Source organism: Ornithorhynchus anatinus, chromosome 18, assembly GCF_004115215.2.
Source record: "Ornithorhynchus anatinus isolate Pmale09 chromosome 18, mOrnAna1.pri.v4, whole genome shotgun sequence".
Lineage (NCBI taxonomy): Eukaryota > Metazoa > Chordata > Mammalia > Monotremata > Ornithorhynchidae > Ornithorhynchus > Ornithorhynchus anatinus.
In genome coordinates, this window is record NC_041745.1 from 36,293,025 (window position 1) to 36,307,742 (window position 14,718).

General features: G+C 40.0%; 1 protein-coding gene across 3 annotated transcripts in view; it reads left to right on the forward strand.

Moving 5' to 3' along the window:
• Positions 1-14,718, forward strand: part of PPARGC1A (PPARG coactivator 1 alpha) — a 526,318-nt gene that overhangs the window by 429,614 nt on the left and 81,986 nt on the right. The window contains exon 1 of one of the 3 annotated variants that reach the window (XM_001514349.5): positions 13,436-13,586. The exons of the other annotated variants lie outside the window; for them this stretch is intronic. Within the exon in view, the coding sequence (XP_001514399.1) occupies positions 13,539-13,586 (48 nt within the window). The 5' untranslated portion in view covers positions 13,436-13,538. Of the gene's footprint in view, positions 1-13,435; positions 13,587-14,718 lie in introns of those variants that run through there. 3 annotated transcript variants of the gene reach the window in all.

Genomic DNA, 14,718 nt, shown 5'->3' on the forward strand with positions numbered 1-14,718 from the left:
CTCTGCTTGATTTTCCCTCCCACAGTCGAGAGTGGTAGAGGACTGGAAACTCTCCATTTGCGACCCCGAGAGCGGTTACTAAACACCTGGAAGAGTACAATTCAAAGGAGTAAATGCAGATAGATGATCCTGCCCTCCAGGAGCTTACAGACTAGACTAAGTCTAGACTAGACTCAGACTAAGTATCTAGTAAATGCCAAATTTATTATTATTAATCATGCAAATTAGGCAAAATAGTTTAGGAACCAGATGCACTTGAAACTATGCCCTGTGGGATGCACTGAACAGTTTCCCTAGTCTCGGGTTTTGGTGGGTAGGAGTAGAGATAGGTTCTGTCTGCATTCTGAAATTCAGCTAAAATATTCAAACATAAAAATTTCTTTCCTCTGTATCTCTCTCCATCCAACAGTCCTTCCAACTTGATCTCTGATTTTGTTAGCAGGTTGTGAGTATGTTTTTATTTGCCAGAGGATCTTCACAACAGTCATTCAATCATATTTATTGAACACTTACTGTGTTCAGAGTACTGTACTAACCGCTTGGGAAAGTACAATGCAACAATAAACTGATCCATTCCCTGCCCACAGCTATGTGTCCAGATTTGGCAAAAAAAACCCCAAAACTAGAGTTGGAGTTTGGCAAAGTGGTTCTTTTTGTCCTGCGCTGGTTCTAACCTGCAACAAACACTCTAGCAAAGAGATTTTGCCCTACTGCAGAAGGTACCTTCTTCCAAATGGGCAGTATGAACCCCAACTTACAGCCATTTGGGGTGATTCATTTCCCAAACAGAGCTTGGTATTTGGGTTGTAGTACAACTTGAATTTGTTTTTCATTAATTCCACTTGTTGAGTCATCAGTTTAATGTAGCTTTGTTCACTGATTTGCTTAAACAAATAGATTTTCCAGTTTTTGTGCTGTCAAGGCAGTGTGGCCTAGTGGAAAGAGCAAGGGACTGAGAATCAGGAGACCCCGTTCTAGTCCTCTCCACCCCTTTGCTTACTATTTGGCTTTGGGCAAATCACTTAAATTTCTCTGTGCTTCTACATTTTGGTGAAAATATCTACTTTCCCTCCCTCATAAACTGTGAGTCCTCTGTTAGATGGGGACTGTGTCCAGTCTGATTATATTTTATCTAGAGTTGTGATCCAGATAAAAGATGAGAAAAAAGACTAGATAAAAGGACTAGACTACAGTCCCTCTAGACTGAAACCTCAATGTTGGTAGAGAAAGTGTCTACCTCCTCAGTTGTACTTTACCTTCCTGAGTGCTTAGTACAGTGTTCTGAACACAGTAAACACTCAGTAAGTGCCATTGATTGCTTGGCACATTGAAAGCCATCATTGAGGACCTGCAGGTCTTCACCTCAACGGCTGTTATTTTCTCTTGTTGACAGGATGCTTTGATTTTAGTCCATAGTGATGCCCAAATAGAATGCTCATTTTGTTGCTGTTTTTTAAAACAGTAATGAGTGTTTAAGCATGGTGGGATGGAGTGTGGCGAGGTGCTCTAAGTGTATTTTTTAAATATGACGTTGAGACGGATATTCCAACTTCAGAAGAAGAGTGAAAATCGCACATCTTGGATATTAGGATGGGGAAATGGGACTTCAGACCTGATTTTTCTGCCCATTCTTTGAACTCCAGTTTGTTACTCTGCTAAATCACTATGGAAACCTGCATGATTGAAAGAACAATGTTCTGTAAATATTAATGAGATGATTAAATCGCACATTGGATATATACATGAGGAAAGATAAGTGCCATTATATAAATGCCAAGAACTAATCCTCAGCACTACTGGTACTTGGGAAACTATCGACTTTCTGCCTTCCTCACATTTTTCAGAATTTTCTCAGGAGAATCATAGCCCCATGATGATTCTGTCATAATTTTGCCGTACTGGGTCTTCTGTAGCCTGCCCCACAAATGTGCCAATAGCAATAACCAAAACTGAAAATGAGAAGCAGCTCTCTTATCAAGGAGCATGGCTTTCTAAAATAGATACTGAAGCAGAGAAGAACTAAGAGTGGTTTTTGAGGAGTGTTGACCTCCTTTCATGCCACTTACTGTGAATTAAAGCTGTGAGTGAGAACTAGTTTGGGCTTGTGGTACAGCACTTACAGCAACTGCTGCCAAGGAACAAGATTTGTGTTTCTAAGGAGATACAACAAAAGAAAATGCTTTAAGAGCCAGAGGCTGTCACCGTGCAAAAGTATCTATGTTCAGAGAGGGAAATGAAAGCTGAATTAAGTAATTTTATACCCAGGTTACAGAATGCTCTCATTCTAGTAATCTTAAATTCAAAAGCAAATAACCATGTGGGGTTTAGCATTTCTCAAAGTCAAACTGGATATGATCGGTTATGACCTGCTGCACGCATGTGACCCTCTGCTAGCCTGTTCCTTGTATGCTATTCCTCTGGGAGCTATTAGAGATGAGGAAATTACATAGAACGGGGATATGGTCAAACCTTTGGAACTAGTTTCCGGGGTGCGGGGATGGAACGGGGGACATAGCGATCGGTTTGCAATCGCCACAATGGTGAATGCCTAATTCCTTACAATCGGGACTGCAAATTGAGAGTTCTGACCTAGGGACTATCCTGAGAATTTACATTCACTTCCTTGGTGACAGGGCACGAGGATGTTTTACAAAAAAAAAAAAGGATCATGCAATAGACTGTCGTCACAGGACCGAAGTCACCCGAGCGCAACGAGGAACAATTACAGGACTGCTATATTTATATAGTGCCTCTGTGGCCTGTTTTTTTTTTCCCAGAGTTGGAAAGGGAACCACCTGCCCTACTGCTGATGTCAGATGACTCCCTGGGGAAACAGGGCCATTGCAAAGCACATGATACTCTGCATATTTGCTTTTAAATCCGTATCGGATAGCGGTGGGGTTTCAGATTTTCACCCCTATTGTGGATTTCATTTAGCGGTAGCTCTCAGGTGCCACTCTCTGACATCATGCCCTTGTGAATGGAAAAGTAACACCCTAAACCTTAACTTCAAAGTCCTGTGAACCTAGGACACAAGTGTTTCGCAGAAGTTGGATGAATGATCGTATATTTTGCGACGGCCATCTCTGGATTGGGTTTGGAAACTGGGTTATCAGGATGTGGTATCTGGAAGAACCGTTATAGTGAATGTATAAAATGATCAGTATTGCTATTAATATATGCATTACCCAGTGTGGCTTTTGTACTTGCCCAGGGAAGGATATTTAAGGAGTTCATTAATTGTCCCATGTTTTAGGTGCAAAGGAAGTATTTAAGCCTCAGTAGAGAGGCAGGCTTACAATGCAGCTCTCCGGCTCCCTTTGAAAGCATTGGGTGTAGAAGGGCATTCTAACCATGGCACCTGGGATCTCAGCCATTTGTGACAACTAATTTTGGATCTCCCCCATTGGGTATGCAGTCCCAAGCGTTTGGTTCCTATCTGACTATGCCAGCGTTGCATTCCAAAACAGAGGCTCCCTGAACCCCAGTGGGAATTGGGCACGCGTTTTTTAGCTAGATGGAATGAAGCCGACAATAACGATAACATTGATGTTAATTATAATGATAATCATCATCTGATCTCAAATGCAAAGAGCACTGTTCCCATGCAAAATAGGGATGAGGCAGCGAGACCCTAACTGCTGAAATTGCATGGTTGGGGCACATCAATTCAGTGATAAATTTGGGACTTGGCCTGGGATGTTCCCCTCCTTCTTAAACCATTGGGACCTCGCTTCTGCCAAATATGAGCTGTGTTAATATTAGGTATGCTTCTTAGTTTCCTTTCCTCTAATTCTACCTACCGGGTAATAGAATGAGATAGGGCCTCTTTGTTCATCTAATCTATCCCCCTACACTAGTGCACCATTTCCCTTGGAACCATTAAAAGTGTTCTAATATATGATTGATATTAATTGGTTTTCTGTAAAGTACTAGTCTCCTTAACATGAGCTGAACTAGAAATAAATATATTGCCACATATTAACATTTTATTAGTCGAGAAGAAGAATACGCTTAACGTACCTATGTGAAATAGAGAGTACAGGCTTCAGATTGAATTAATGCCAGCTGAGTCTGGAGATTAATTTTAGTACAGAATATGAAATAATATGCCATAACATAACCATGTTTACTGATTCATTTTTTGGCATGAAAAGCTGAAGCCATATTATAGCTGCAACCTCAGTCTTTTTCCTTTGGTGAAAGAAATGGTACATTAAGAATTTGAAGTGGGGTGCCAGGAATCTTTAGGAAGAGCATTTTCTAACAGGCCCAAGTTAGAAAAAAAAAACTTCTCCAAACTAGGGCATCCCAAACTTCCTCGTTGTCTCATGAAAACTGTTTTATACCGTGATGAGATATACTTCATAAACATTTTTATTACATTAAAGGATGTGACTTTCTAATGTCAGGCCACTTCCATTCTACTTCCACTGGTATTTCTGATATAGACCGGTACTATATCTTCCGACTTATAATGGAATATCTTGGCAATACCTTCTATTCAGCTTGCAAGTATTATAAGGGGCTTTGGTTTGACAATGCTTAGCGAATTTATGAACCACCCTTCACAACTTCATTTTAAGAATTAGCTTGCTGGTAGTATCACCTCCATGAAGAAAGCATTTCAATGCCCAGATCTAAAGAATGAAGCCTAGATGATTTGGTAGTTATGTTACTCCATAACATCTGCAGTGGTATTCTCAATACAAATCACAGTAGAGTTTAATTAAAAGGTGATTGTACGATCTATCACAAACCTGCATTAAGGATGTGGATGCCAAGAAAATTAAGTTGACTAAGTACTGATAATAAAATTGATTTTTTATTGAATAGTTTTTATTCCTGTGGCTATGTTTTCCATTCTTCCACTGGTGTCAGCTTAAGATAAAATCTTTTTAGAAGATCATTTGATACTTTGTGGTTGTTCTCTTATTCCCTGGCTCACAGCATCCTGTCAATTTTCATGAGCCTTTGGGTTGGGCAAAACAGAAAATTCTTGAAAGATTTTTGGCTCGGGTAATCTTTCTGACCAGCATGAGCTATAGAAAAACAAAAGCAGTGTTCTGCACTTGTTTCTTCTAGTTTCTCCAATGATATAGCCAGAGCACTACCAGCATGAGGCTGATTTTATTTATTTTTTGAATGTAAGTAACATTCTCAGAGATGCTAAACAGTCATTTGATTTCACCTGCACTTGGTCCATAGTAAGGACTTAATCAATGCTATTCTTCTTCTATAATAATATTGTTATTATTATTATTTGGGATGAGACTTTAAAGGAACTCACCTTCTTAAACAAAGGCATTATTTTAAACATGAGCTCCACCATGCCGCAATTCAACTGTGAGCTATGAACTCATTGGTTGATATGCTCTTCAAGAAGCCATGGTGTCAACTATTATGAAGTAAAATAAAGAGAGAGCAAACAGTGAAACTATAACAATATCCAATAAGAAGACAATTTCTTCAGTTTCTTCAGCTATTCTTTTGAAGAATTTGCACTGCTACTTTCTCAGCACTAGTTGTGAATAATGGGTTAATTAACACCATTAGTTCTGCAATTTTAAACCTTCCTTTCTGGGACATTATCTGCACCATTTGTATTTTTTCAAATCTGTAATCTACAGCGAGGAGGACATACAGCTGCTTGTCTATAATACCAGCTGAACATGTAACATGCACTGCAATTCATAACACACCACAACAGACAACTCCTGAAATGCATTTGCACACTCTTCCCTGTTGGGTAATGTGATAGAGAGAGAACACAAAGAGCACACAGCCGAAAATACCCCTAAGAAAGCTCTAAAAGCTTGCGTTCCATGTATGCAGCCTTGTGTCGATGTGTAAAAGGTTAGGTTCTGTCTATTTTTAGGCTGGCTTTGCCTGGGAATTGATCTACTATAACAAGTGATATAAAATTAAGTCTTGCCGTTGACAGATTCAGTTAAAAAAATTCCATCAGGTTTGAATGAAATATTTAGGGGGGAAGAAGATACTCTTATCTTCTCCTTCCCCCCTCTCCCCACCCCAGAAATTTTTATGGTTCCCTAGTTAGAAAGTTATATTTTATGTAGCTCTTTGAGACCCCCATTTTCTGCTTATTGGAAAAGTACATATTTGACCTCCTGGGAGCAATATCTACAATCTGTTGAAAAGAGTTCAAGAAAGTTGAGTAGAAGTTTTTTTGCTGTTGCTGACTTCAGTCAAATCTGCACCCAAATGGTGTTCCGGTTAATAGATCCATTCACTTGGTAGTGTCCAGGTAAGATTCAGAGCAAAGTGGAGTGAGAATTACCGAGGGCAAAAATCACATCGAGAATTACCGAGGGCAAAAATCACATCGTTCACGTTGCAGCTTAATGTTTACCCAGGCTTCCTCCTTCCTCACTTTCTCCAAAGTTTATGCTTTAGTAATTGCTGTGCATGCTGCAGCTTTGAATGGAAGTCTGCAAACAATGGGATATTCTATTGAGCTGAAGCATAAATCTGGCTTCCTCTCCCTAAACTGGGTTGTATGTGAAAAGGAAACAGCTGGAGATTGCCCTCCAGGAATCAATCCCCTGGGGGTTGCATCCACTCTCTCCCTTGGGTATGCATTTTTGTTTCAGTCCATTTGCTAATAAGATCTTGATGAAGTACTCTTTGCTCACACTCAACTTACTTCTCCCCCTTTCCCACTTTCTCGCTTCCTCCTCTGGGTTGACAGGATCTCCCTAAGTTTCAAAGAGTGAGGAGCACAGGCCAGGAAGTCAGAAGATGAGATTTCTAATGCCGCTTCTTCCAGGTCTCCCGTGTGACCTTGGGCAAGTCACTTCACTTTTCTGTGCCTGAGTTTCCTCATCTTAAAAATGGGAATTAAATCCTACTCCTTCCTACCTAGACTAGACAGGGATTATATCTACCCCCGTGCTTAGACCTGTGCTTGGCACGTAGTAAGCGCTTAATAAATTTTATTATTATTATTACTGTTACCATTATTAGTCATTGTATTACATTGTGAGTGTGAAGAATTTTCAGTTTGGCTGTCTCATTCTATGAAACTGGCAGATGAACGGGGCAAACTGAGGATCGTGGAGGACCCATTCGGCTTCCAGTGTAAGAAGAACTTGAAAGACATAAAACAAGTGTCTCAGTTGGGTGGCAGGTGTGTTGCAACCTCAGACAAATGACACCATACCATATTTTGTGTATGTGTGGACAGATCGAAAGAAAAGCCTTTAGGACCGAATGTTGGCCTGGATGCAATGTGCTGTGTCATTGGTCAAATTTTTCTTGAAGGAGGTAAAGAGTTGGCAGCTTTGAGGGGGCAGTATATAGCATGTCCTAATAATATTCTCTCTGAGCAATCCAAGCTTCTGTTTGGGCTACTAACTCTAAAAGAGGGGCTGACCTCCCACCTTCAACCCAAATTTCATCTCATCTTGAGCTGGCTCATTTTACAGTGCAAAATTACTAAATGGTAGCAATATTTTTTTCTTTTTCCTTTCTTCTTTTTCTCCCCCTCCTTCTCCTTCTCTTTCAAATTTATTGTCTCACCCAAGAGAGAAAAGCAGAGTTAAAATCTGAGAATGACTCAAGGAGTGCAAAGCCTTTGAAGCATGAATTGGGCACCTGAAAGATATTTAGATGTTTAGGAAATTTCCAGGACAGTTTTGCCATTTTGCTTTTTTACCCCCTTTTTAAAATGTTAATTTCATTTTATCAAGAGAAGTGGTTACAATCCAGCCTCTTGAGGCAAGGAAATTGGGATTTTTTTGATAATGCTTCTGCCCTGAGTGATTCTGGAGAAGTCACTTTGACTCTGTGCCTCAGTTTCTTCTGGGGTAAAATGTGTTTAACAGCATTTATATCAGAGAGGTATTTCAAAAGCTAAAGAATAAGCTAGTTATAGAAACTTTGTTATTTGGAAGGAACGTGATTTGCACATAAAAATTACCATAAATTCTTACCATTGTAAGCACAAAGTATTATTACATGAACTTTTCAACACTAACATCATTTGTCTCAAGAGCAATAGTTCACTTATTGCAGATTAGGTCCAATTCACAGAAACTAATGAGTGCAATGAAGTTAAATGGAAATGTGAATGCTGAACCATATTTTAAAAAGTCTAAGCAGAGCAAAATCAGATGCTTAAGACGGCATTTTATTATCTCTTGTTACTATCCATAATAGGTAAATCCTTTGCTATGTGTTAGTAGTCTAAGGTTAAATGACTATACCTCAGAATAAGTTCCGTGTTCATCTTGGTTTTAATATGAAAAATGCCAAGAGCAGATTTGGAGGTCCAAGGAAGAAAACCTGACTGTTCCACATAGGAAGGTTTTATTTGAAGATGAGAGATGTGTTGGCTGCCTGTCATCTTTAGTTTATTAAAAAAAATTTGCTAGGAGGCAGTGTAACTGTCCACTGACGTCTCCTCTGTTCCCTTCCTCAGAGGTGCTTCATTCACACTGACTTTATCATAGCAGTTTTGTGTTAAACAAGATTTGATTTTAGAGTATTTAAAGGTTAGTGATCTCTGCCATACTCTGTTCAAACTTGGGCTTACTTCGTTGCTATCTTTTAGAGAACAATTCCCAGAACAGAAATTGTTTGTTCTGGAGATTTGAAGGCATATTTTTCTCTATTGATGATCATAATGGAAGTAGACTGAAAAAGAATATAGGCCAACAGGCTGCTGATGATTAACATGCTTTAAAGTCTTTCTGTTAGAAAGACATTTCTGGACAGAAGGACAACTGGTTTTTCATCACAGTTGAGTTGCAGTCATTCCCATGAAGATTCACTCTGCAAGGAGGCCCTGCCATTAGGATATAATAATACTAATAATAATGGTATTTGTTAAGTGCTTTCTATGTGCCAAGCACTGTTCTAAATACTGGGGTGGAATCTTGTTTCCTTTTCTTACTGGACTTAAAGACACATAAAATTTTCAGTCTCTCTTCAACTCTTGGAAATATTTTAGGATTAAACTTCATTCGTATAGTTGAAAGCTACCAAATAAAGACATCATCTCAGAAATAATCATAACTAACCTCCTGGGCAAATTCTTTGCTTTTCTGAATTGTAGCAAGAACAAAAATCAGGCTTTTCTGGCTAATTATGTAAACTCTGAAGTTTAATATCCTGTTCAAATGAAACAGTAACCTGGCTAGGTTTTTATGAATTATTCAAATTTAAAAGCACAAGGTCTCGATTGAGTTCTTGGAGAGTCTCTCAGGACAGCTCCTTGCCCATCAGTAAGAGGGAGTGGATTTGGCAGTGCTTTCTTACACATAAGGTCACTGGACAAGTGCATGGCTACACCATTGGTAATAAAATATCGACAAATCCCCATTTTTAAAATGAACATAAAATTGGGAGTGGGATGCATTCAATCATATTTATTGAGCCCTTACCATGTACAAAGCACTGTGCTAAGCGCTTAGTGGTCTGTGGAGGAGCTGGGATTGAACTTAAAATTGAGTTCTAGTGTCAGAACTCTCCATATGCAATGTTGCATCTAGATTTAGAGAGAATGGTGCTTGGAAATCAGGGAGGGAAAGTTAAGGAACAGTGGAAGGGGTGGGAGGCATTGGGGGAGGATTTGAACAACCAGTCTCAGTGATCCAGAAGTGTGAGGGTTCCAGGAGAGGCTAGACAAGAGGGATTCTTCTCAACTCTAAGCTCCTTGTGGGCAGGGAACCCATCTACCAACTCTGTTGTACTGTACTCTCCCAAGCACTTAATACAGTGCTCTGCACACAGTAAGTGCACAATAAATATCATTGATTGGCTGATTGATTCCCTAACTCCTCACCTGCCCGGGCATGCCACTAAATTATTCACCCTAGCACTCACATGTATTTCTTTCATGATTGATTTACTTTGTTATTTAATTTTACCTACTCTTTTATCTATATATATGGGGAGGGGCTGTGACCTAATGAAAACAGCATGGGACCAGCAATAAAGAAATGTGAGTTCATGCCCACCTCTGTCACTTGCCTGCTATGTGATCTTGGACAAGTCATTTAGTGTATATGTCTATATGTACCTCGGTTTCCTCATTCTTTAAATTGGAGTAAATGAGCTGTTCTCCCTTCCTCTTCGACTGTGGAGCCAGAGTGGAATAGGGACTTTGTTCTATCTTATTCTCATGTATTTACCCCAGTTCTTATTACTGAGATTGTCCCAAAATAAAAGCTCAGTAAATACCACCATTATTATTTATACATTTGTTAATGTATCTGCTTGTATTTCTCATTAGGCTGTAAGATCCTTGATGGCAGGGGTTGTGATATTTTAATTCTATTGTATGATCTCAAGCACCTCTTTATGGTATTTGTTAAACACCTTCTATGTGCCAGGCAGTGTTCTAAGCGCTAGGGTAGATACAAGCTAATCAGTTTGGACACAGTCCATGTCCCAGATAGGGCTCCCAGTCTTAATCTCCATTATACAGATGAAGTAACTGAGGCCCAGAGAAGTTAAGTGACTTGCCCAAGGTCAAACAGCAGACAAGTGGCAGAGCTGGGATTAGGACCCAGGTCCTTCTCCCAGGCCCATGCTGTATCCATTCGGTCATGCCGATTCTCTGTATAAAACACCTTATACAGTGTTTTGCAATCACAGGTACTTAATAAATCCTGCTATTGTTAATGATGATGATGTAAGACCAAAAACTGAGTTTCGCTTAAAGTCCGACGGATTCGACGGGAAAGAATTCATACAGTTTACAACCAAAGATAAAGGAATGTGACCGTTTCCTTTGGTGGGGATTGTGACTTTGAGGCTTCAGTCTATATTCCAGTGTGAAAGGTATATTGTACTTTCCCAAGCACTTAGTACAGTAGTCTGCACAAGTAAGCACTTAATAAATATGATTGATTGATTTGATAGTATAATAATGTGAAGAACCCTTAGTGAATGCATTCTGAGTGATTGCCTGTGAAAAATCAACATTTTTCCTGTTTTATCTTTTTTGATAAGCAAATCATTTAAACTTAGAGGGGATTATCAATGAAGAACTTCTTTAAAGCTCTTCAGTAAGGAAAACTGAATATAAAGCCATCTCTTAGTTTGTAGAGTGTGTTTATCAGTTCACTTGCTAATTTGATGGAACTGAACTGGAATGAGGTGGCAAAAATGCAAAAACACAACACGATCAGGGTCACAACATCAAAAACAGCAATATGAAATGTTCCAATGTAAATACATTTCTATCAAAGGTGTGAATGGAAGTATATAAGAAATGTAATGGACTCTAGTCAGAGAACACAATTAAAAGTAGGTATTGAATGAGACTATGCCACCAAGTGTGGAATTGCTGATAATTAATAGGCTTCAACTCCACTCTGGGAGATCAGGTGGACAACGTTATTTCACCAGTTGGCTGTGGTGAGAGGTCAGTTAATGCTCTTTGCCCTAGAATTTAAGAATATCCTGCATTTTTTATCATTAAATCAGTATCTACTGGGGATTTTTGTCTTGTGGCCTTAGTAAAACAATAGTGTAAATTCCATTCTTCTGAAGTCGCAAAGTATTTTTCATCTTTTTTAATTAAACAAATTTTGTTTGTCATTTACTGTTGACAGAAAACATGACCATAATATATGTTTTGCAGCATAGACGTGGCAGTGATGTTCTGGGTATTTCTTCCCCACGCCACTCAGTCAGCTGTCAAAATGACCACATAATCCAAGTATTTCCTTATAACTTGTTGCAGATATCACAGTAGACATGTTCCCTTTAGTATCCTGCCAAGAAGGGACTACTTTTTGAATTGAGAAGCAGCATGGCTTAATGGATAGAGTCAGAAAGATCTGAATTCTAATTCCACCGATGCTACTTATATGCTGTGTGACCTTGGGAAATTGCTTAACTTCTCTCTGCCTCAGTTACCTCATCTGTAAAATGGGGATTAAGACTGTGTGCCCCATGTGGGACATGGCCTATGTCCAACCTGATTAGATTGCATCTACCCCAGAGCTTAACGCAGTGCATGGCACATAATAGGAGTTTAAAAATTACCCGTAAAAAATGTAGTTTCCGTTTATGTCAAGCTCATTGCCTTATCCTTATTTATTTGGCATTTGAATCGTTCATTCCTGCATACCACAAAAAGCAGTGCTCCTTAAAAAGAAAACAACGAAAATGTAAATGTGTAACTGTATGTAGTCACACACACACACCCACACACACACACACAAACTGACTTGCACACCAAGACACCCGTGCAAGGAATTATTGTTCATAATATATTTTGTAAGGGGAAGGGGTTAAACCAGGCCATTTTCTGTTATGGGAAACATTTTCAAACCTTTCTGGTCCCCTCAGTTTGTTATGTGTTCAATCTTTTGTTTCATCATAAAACAATCACACCTGCCGCAGCCCTTATTGTCTCCAGGATAGTTGCTGTAAAAAGCGTAAGAAGGAAATACTTCTGTTAAGAGTGTGTCTCTGTGTTTGCCTGGATCACAGGAGTTCTTAGTTTCAAACCAAAAAATGCACAGGGCAGGCTAGTGGGATTGGACTATCGTGTCTCTTCAAAAACGCACCCGCAGGCGGTTTGGAGGAGTGAGGTGCAGAAGAGGAGATACACTATAGGACTTTTTGGAAAATGCAGACGAGAACACAAGCTGTTCTGGACAGAACCATAGCAGTTGCATTCGATCACCTTCTCGTCCAGAGAGTCAGCAAGGGAAATTAGAGGCAATTAGAAAAAATCTGAAAGGGAAATTTTAATTCTGACCAGTCTGATCCTTAAGTGAGGCTCCCCACCAAACTGCAGCAGCGCTTTTGGACCTGGGCTTTCACACTGACCCTGGCCCGGGCTCTTTTATAGGAGGTTTTAGTTAATTTCTTGAGATGCACAAAGTGTCCGGCAGATAAAGCCATTCTGAAATTTCCAATCTAGTAAATAAAGAAGTGGACAATGACTAGTAAAACTGGATCGTGTCACAACCCTGCACTTGACTGTGGGGAGGCAAATGCAATTAATGAAAATATTTAGCCTGCCGAGGCGAGCAGTCTCCTTCCAAGTGTTCAAACAGAGGCACTCGGAGAATCCACATTTTAGCTCAGATTACAGTTGCTTTACTCTTTCTTTTGCAATAAAACAGAGCTTTGTCACTTGCTTGTTTTGGAAAAAAAAATAAATTAAAAAAAGATTGGAAAGGATTTTAGGTTATTATATGGCAAGCGCTCAGTGGAGGGGCGGGGCTTTAAATCTGATTTTAATCACAGTGTGCTACTGAAGCCTCAAAAGGTCCGAGTGGTTTTGAAAAAGCTCGCCTCCACTGAGGCAGAAGTCTGCCTTCCGAGTGACGTCACGAGTTTTAGCAGCAAGCGGTACAAGAGGAGGAAAGCTGGGTGAGTGACAGCCCAGCCTACTTTTTAATAGCTTTGTCATGTGACTAGGAACAGTAGTAAGACAGGTGCCTTCAGTTCACTCTCAGTAAGGGTCTAGTTGCCTGCATGAGTGTATGCTCTCTGTGTCACTGTGGATTGTAGTTTAAAAAGCCTGACTGCCGTCATTCAGAAGCTGGATGGCGTGGGACATGTGTAACCAGGATTCTGTATGGAGTGACATAGAGGTGAGCTGGATCTTACAAACAGCGCGGGAGCTTTGATGTGGATGCAAAAGCTTTTTTTTTTTGAGGAGAATAAGTTGAAAAGTAGACCGGGCAGGGTATTTTGGAAGCGAGTCTGAATCTTATCTTAACTCGTATAAGTTTGCTATTTTAAGGTTACTCTCAGATGCCTTGAGCAAATCAAGGCTTAGCTGCTGTCATCAGTATCTCTTGCAGTTGGAAACTATTTTCATGTGCCTTTGGCTTTCTTTCCAGTCATATGCAATATTTATGCTCTAAGATATTGATAGGAATCAGAGTCTGAAGTCCTTCCAGTGGCACTTAGTGGCCCTGTTGGAAACATGCCATTTCTATTTACAATAAGATGAAGACGAAAAAGTATGAAAATGAATATTTGCAAATGTCGGTGTCCTCTGACTGTTTATTCAAAATTTGGGATTTTTATTTGTCAGCTGCAAAACGCAGTAAATCTGAGTTACTTACTGAGGCTCCCTTTTTGGCCGCTTTGACGACAGAATTAGGAGGGGGGATATTACTTCTGCTCCTCGTGTGGGATTGAAACCTGGGGCTAAACAGCCACAGTAGTGCCGATTTTCCATTAATCCAGAAAGTGTAACAAATGGTTAAATCCTACTGTATCACCGAGACAACAGGCTGAGTCCTGAGAATCGAGTTTACGCAGGACTCCGGGAAGAGCTGCTGCTTCTGCTTGTGTAAAAATAGATGGCAATACATCAAATCCACAGCTTCTACTGGCTCCAATTCATAAAGGGGGGGAAAAAAAGCCAGCAGTTCCCTGGTAATCTCTGGAGTATAAAGTGAATAGCAGGGATTGAGGATTTCTGCATGTCGGCATTCAGCACAAAGGAATGTGATCCAAAAGTTCTGAAAGAGACTTATGAAACAAGGGGAACTTTCTGCGGATTCTCGTGAGCCGAACCTAAAATTGAACTGCCCAGAGGATCTGAGCCTGTAACGGCGAATTGGGAATAAGGACTTGGAGTTCTTCCTCTGGGAGACCGGGGGCACGTGGGGTGAGGGGGAGAACGTCTTGCACGTGATTCTGTTAAATAAGATGTCCATGTGGGGCGGAGACTCCCATCTAAAACGAGAATAATTTTCCTAAGGTTCTCTC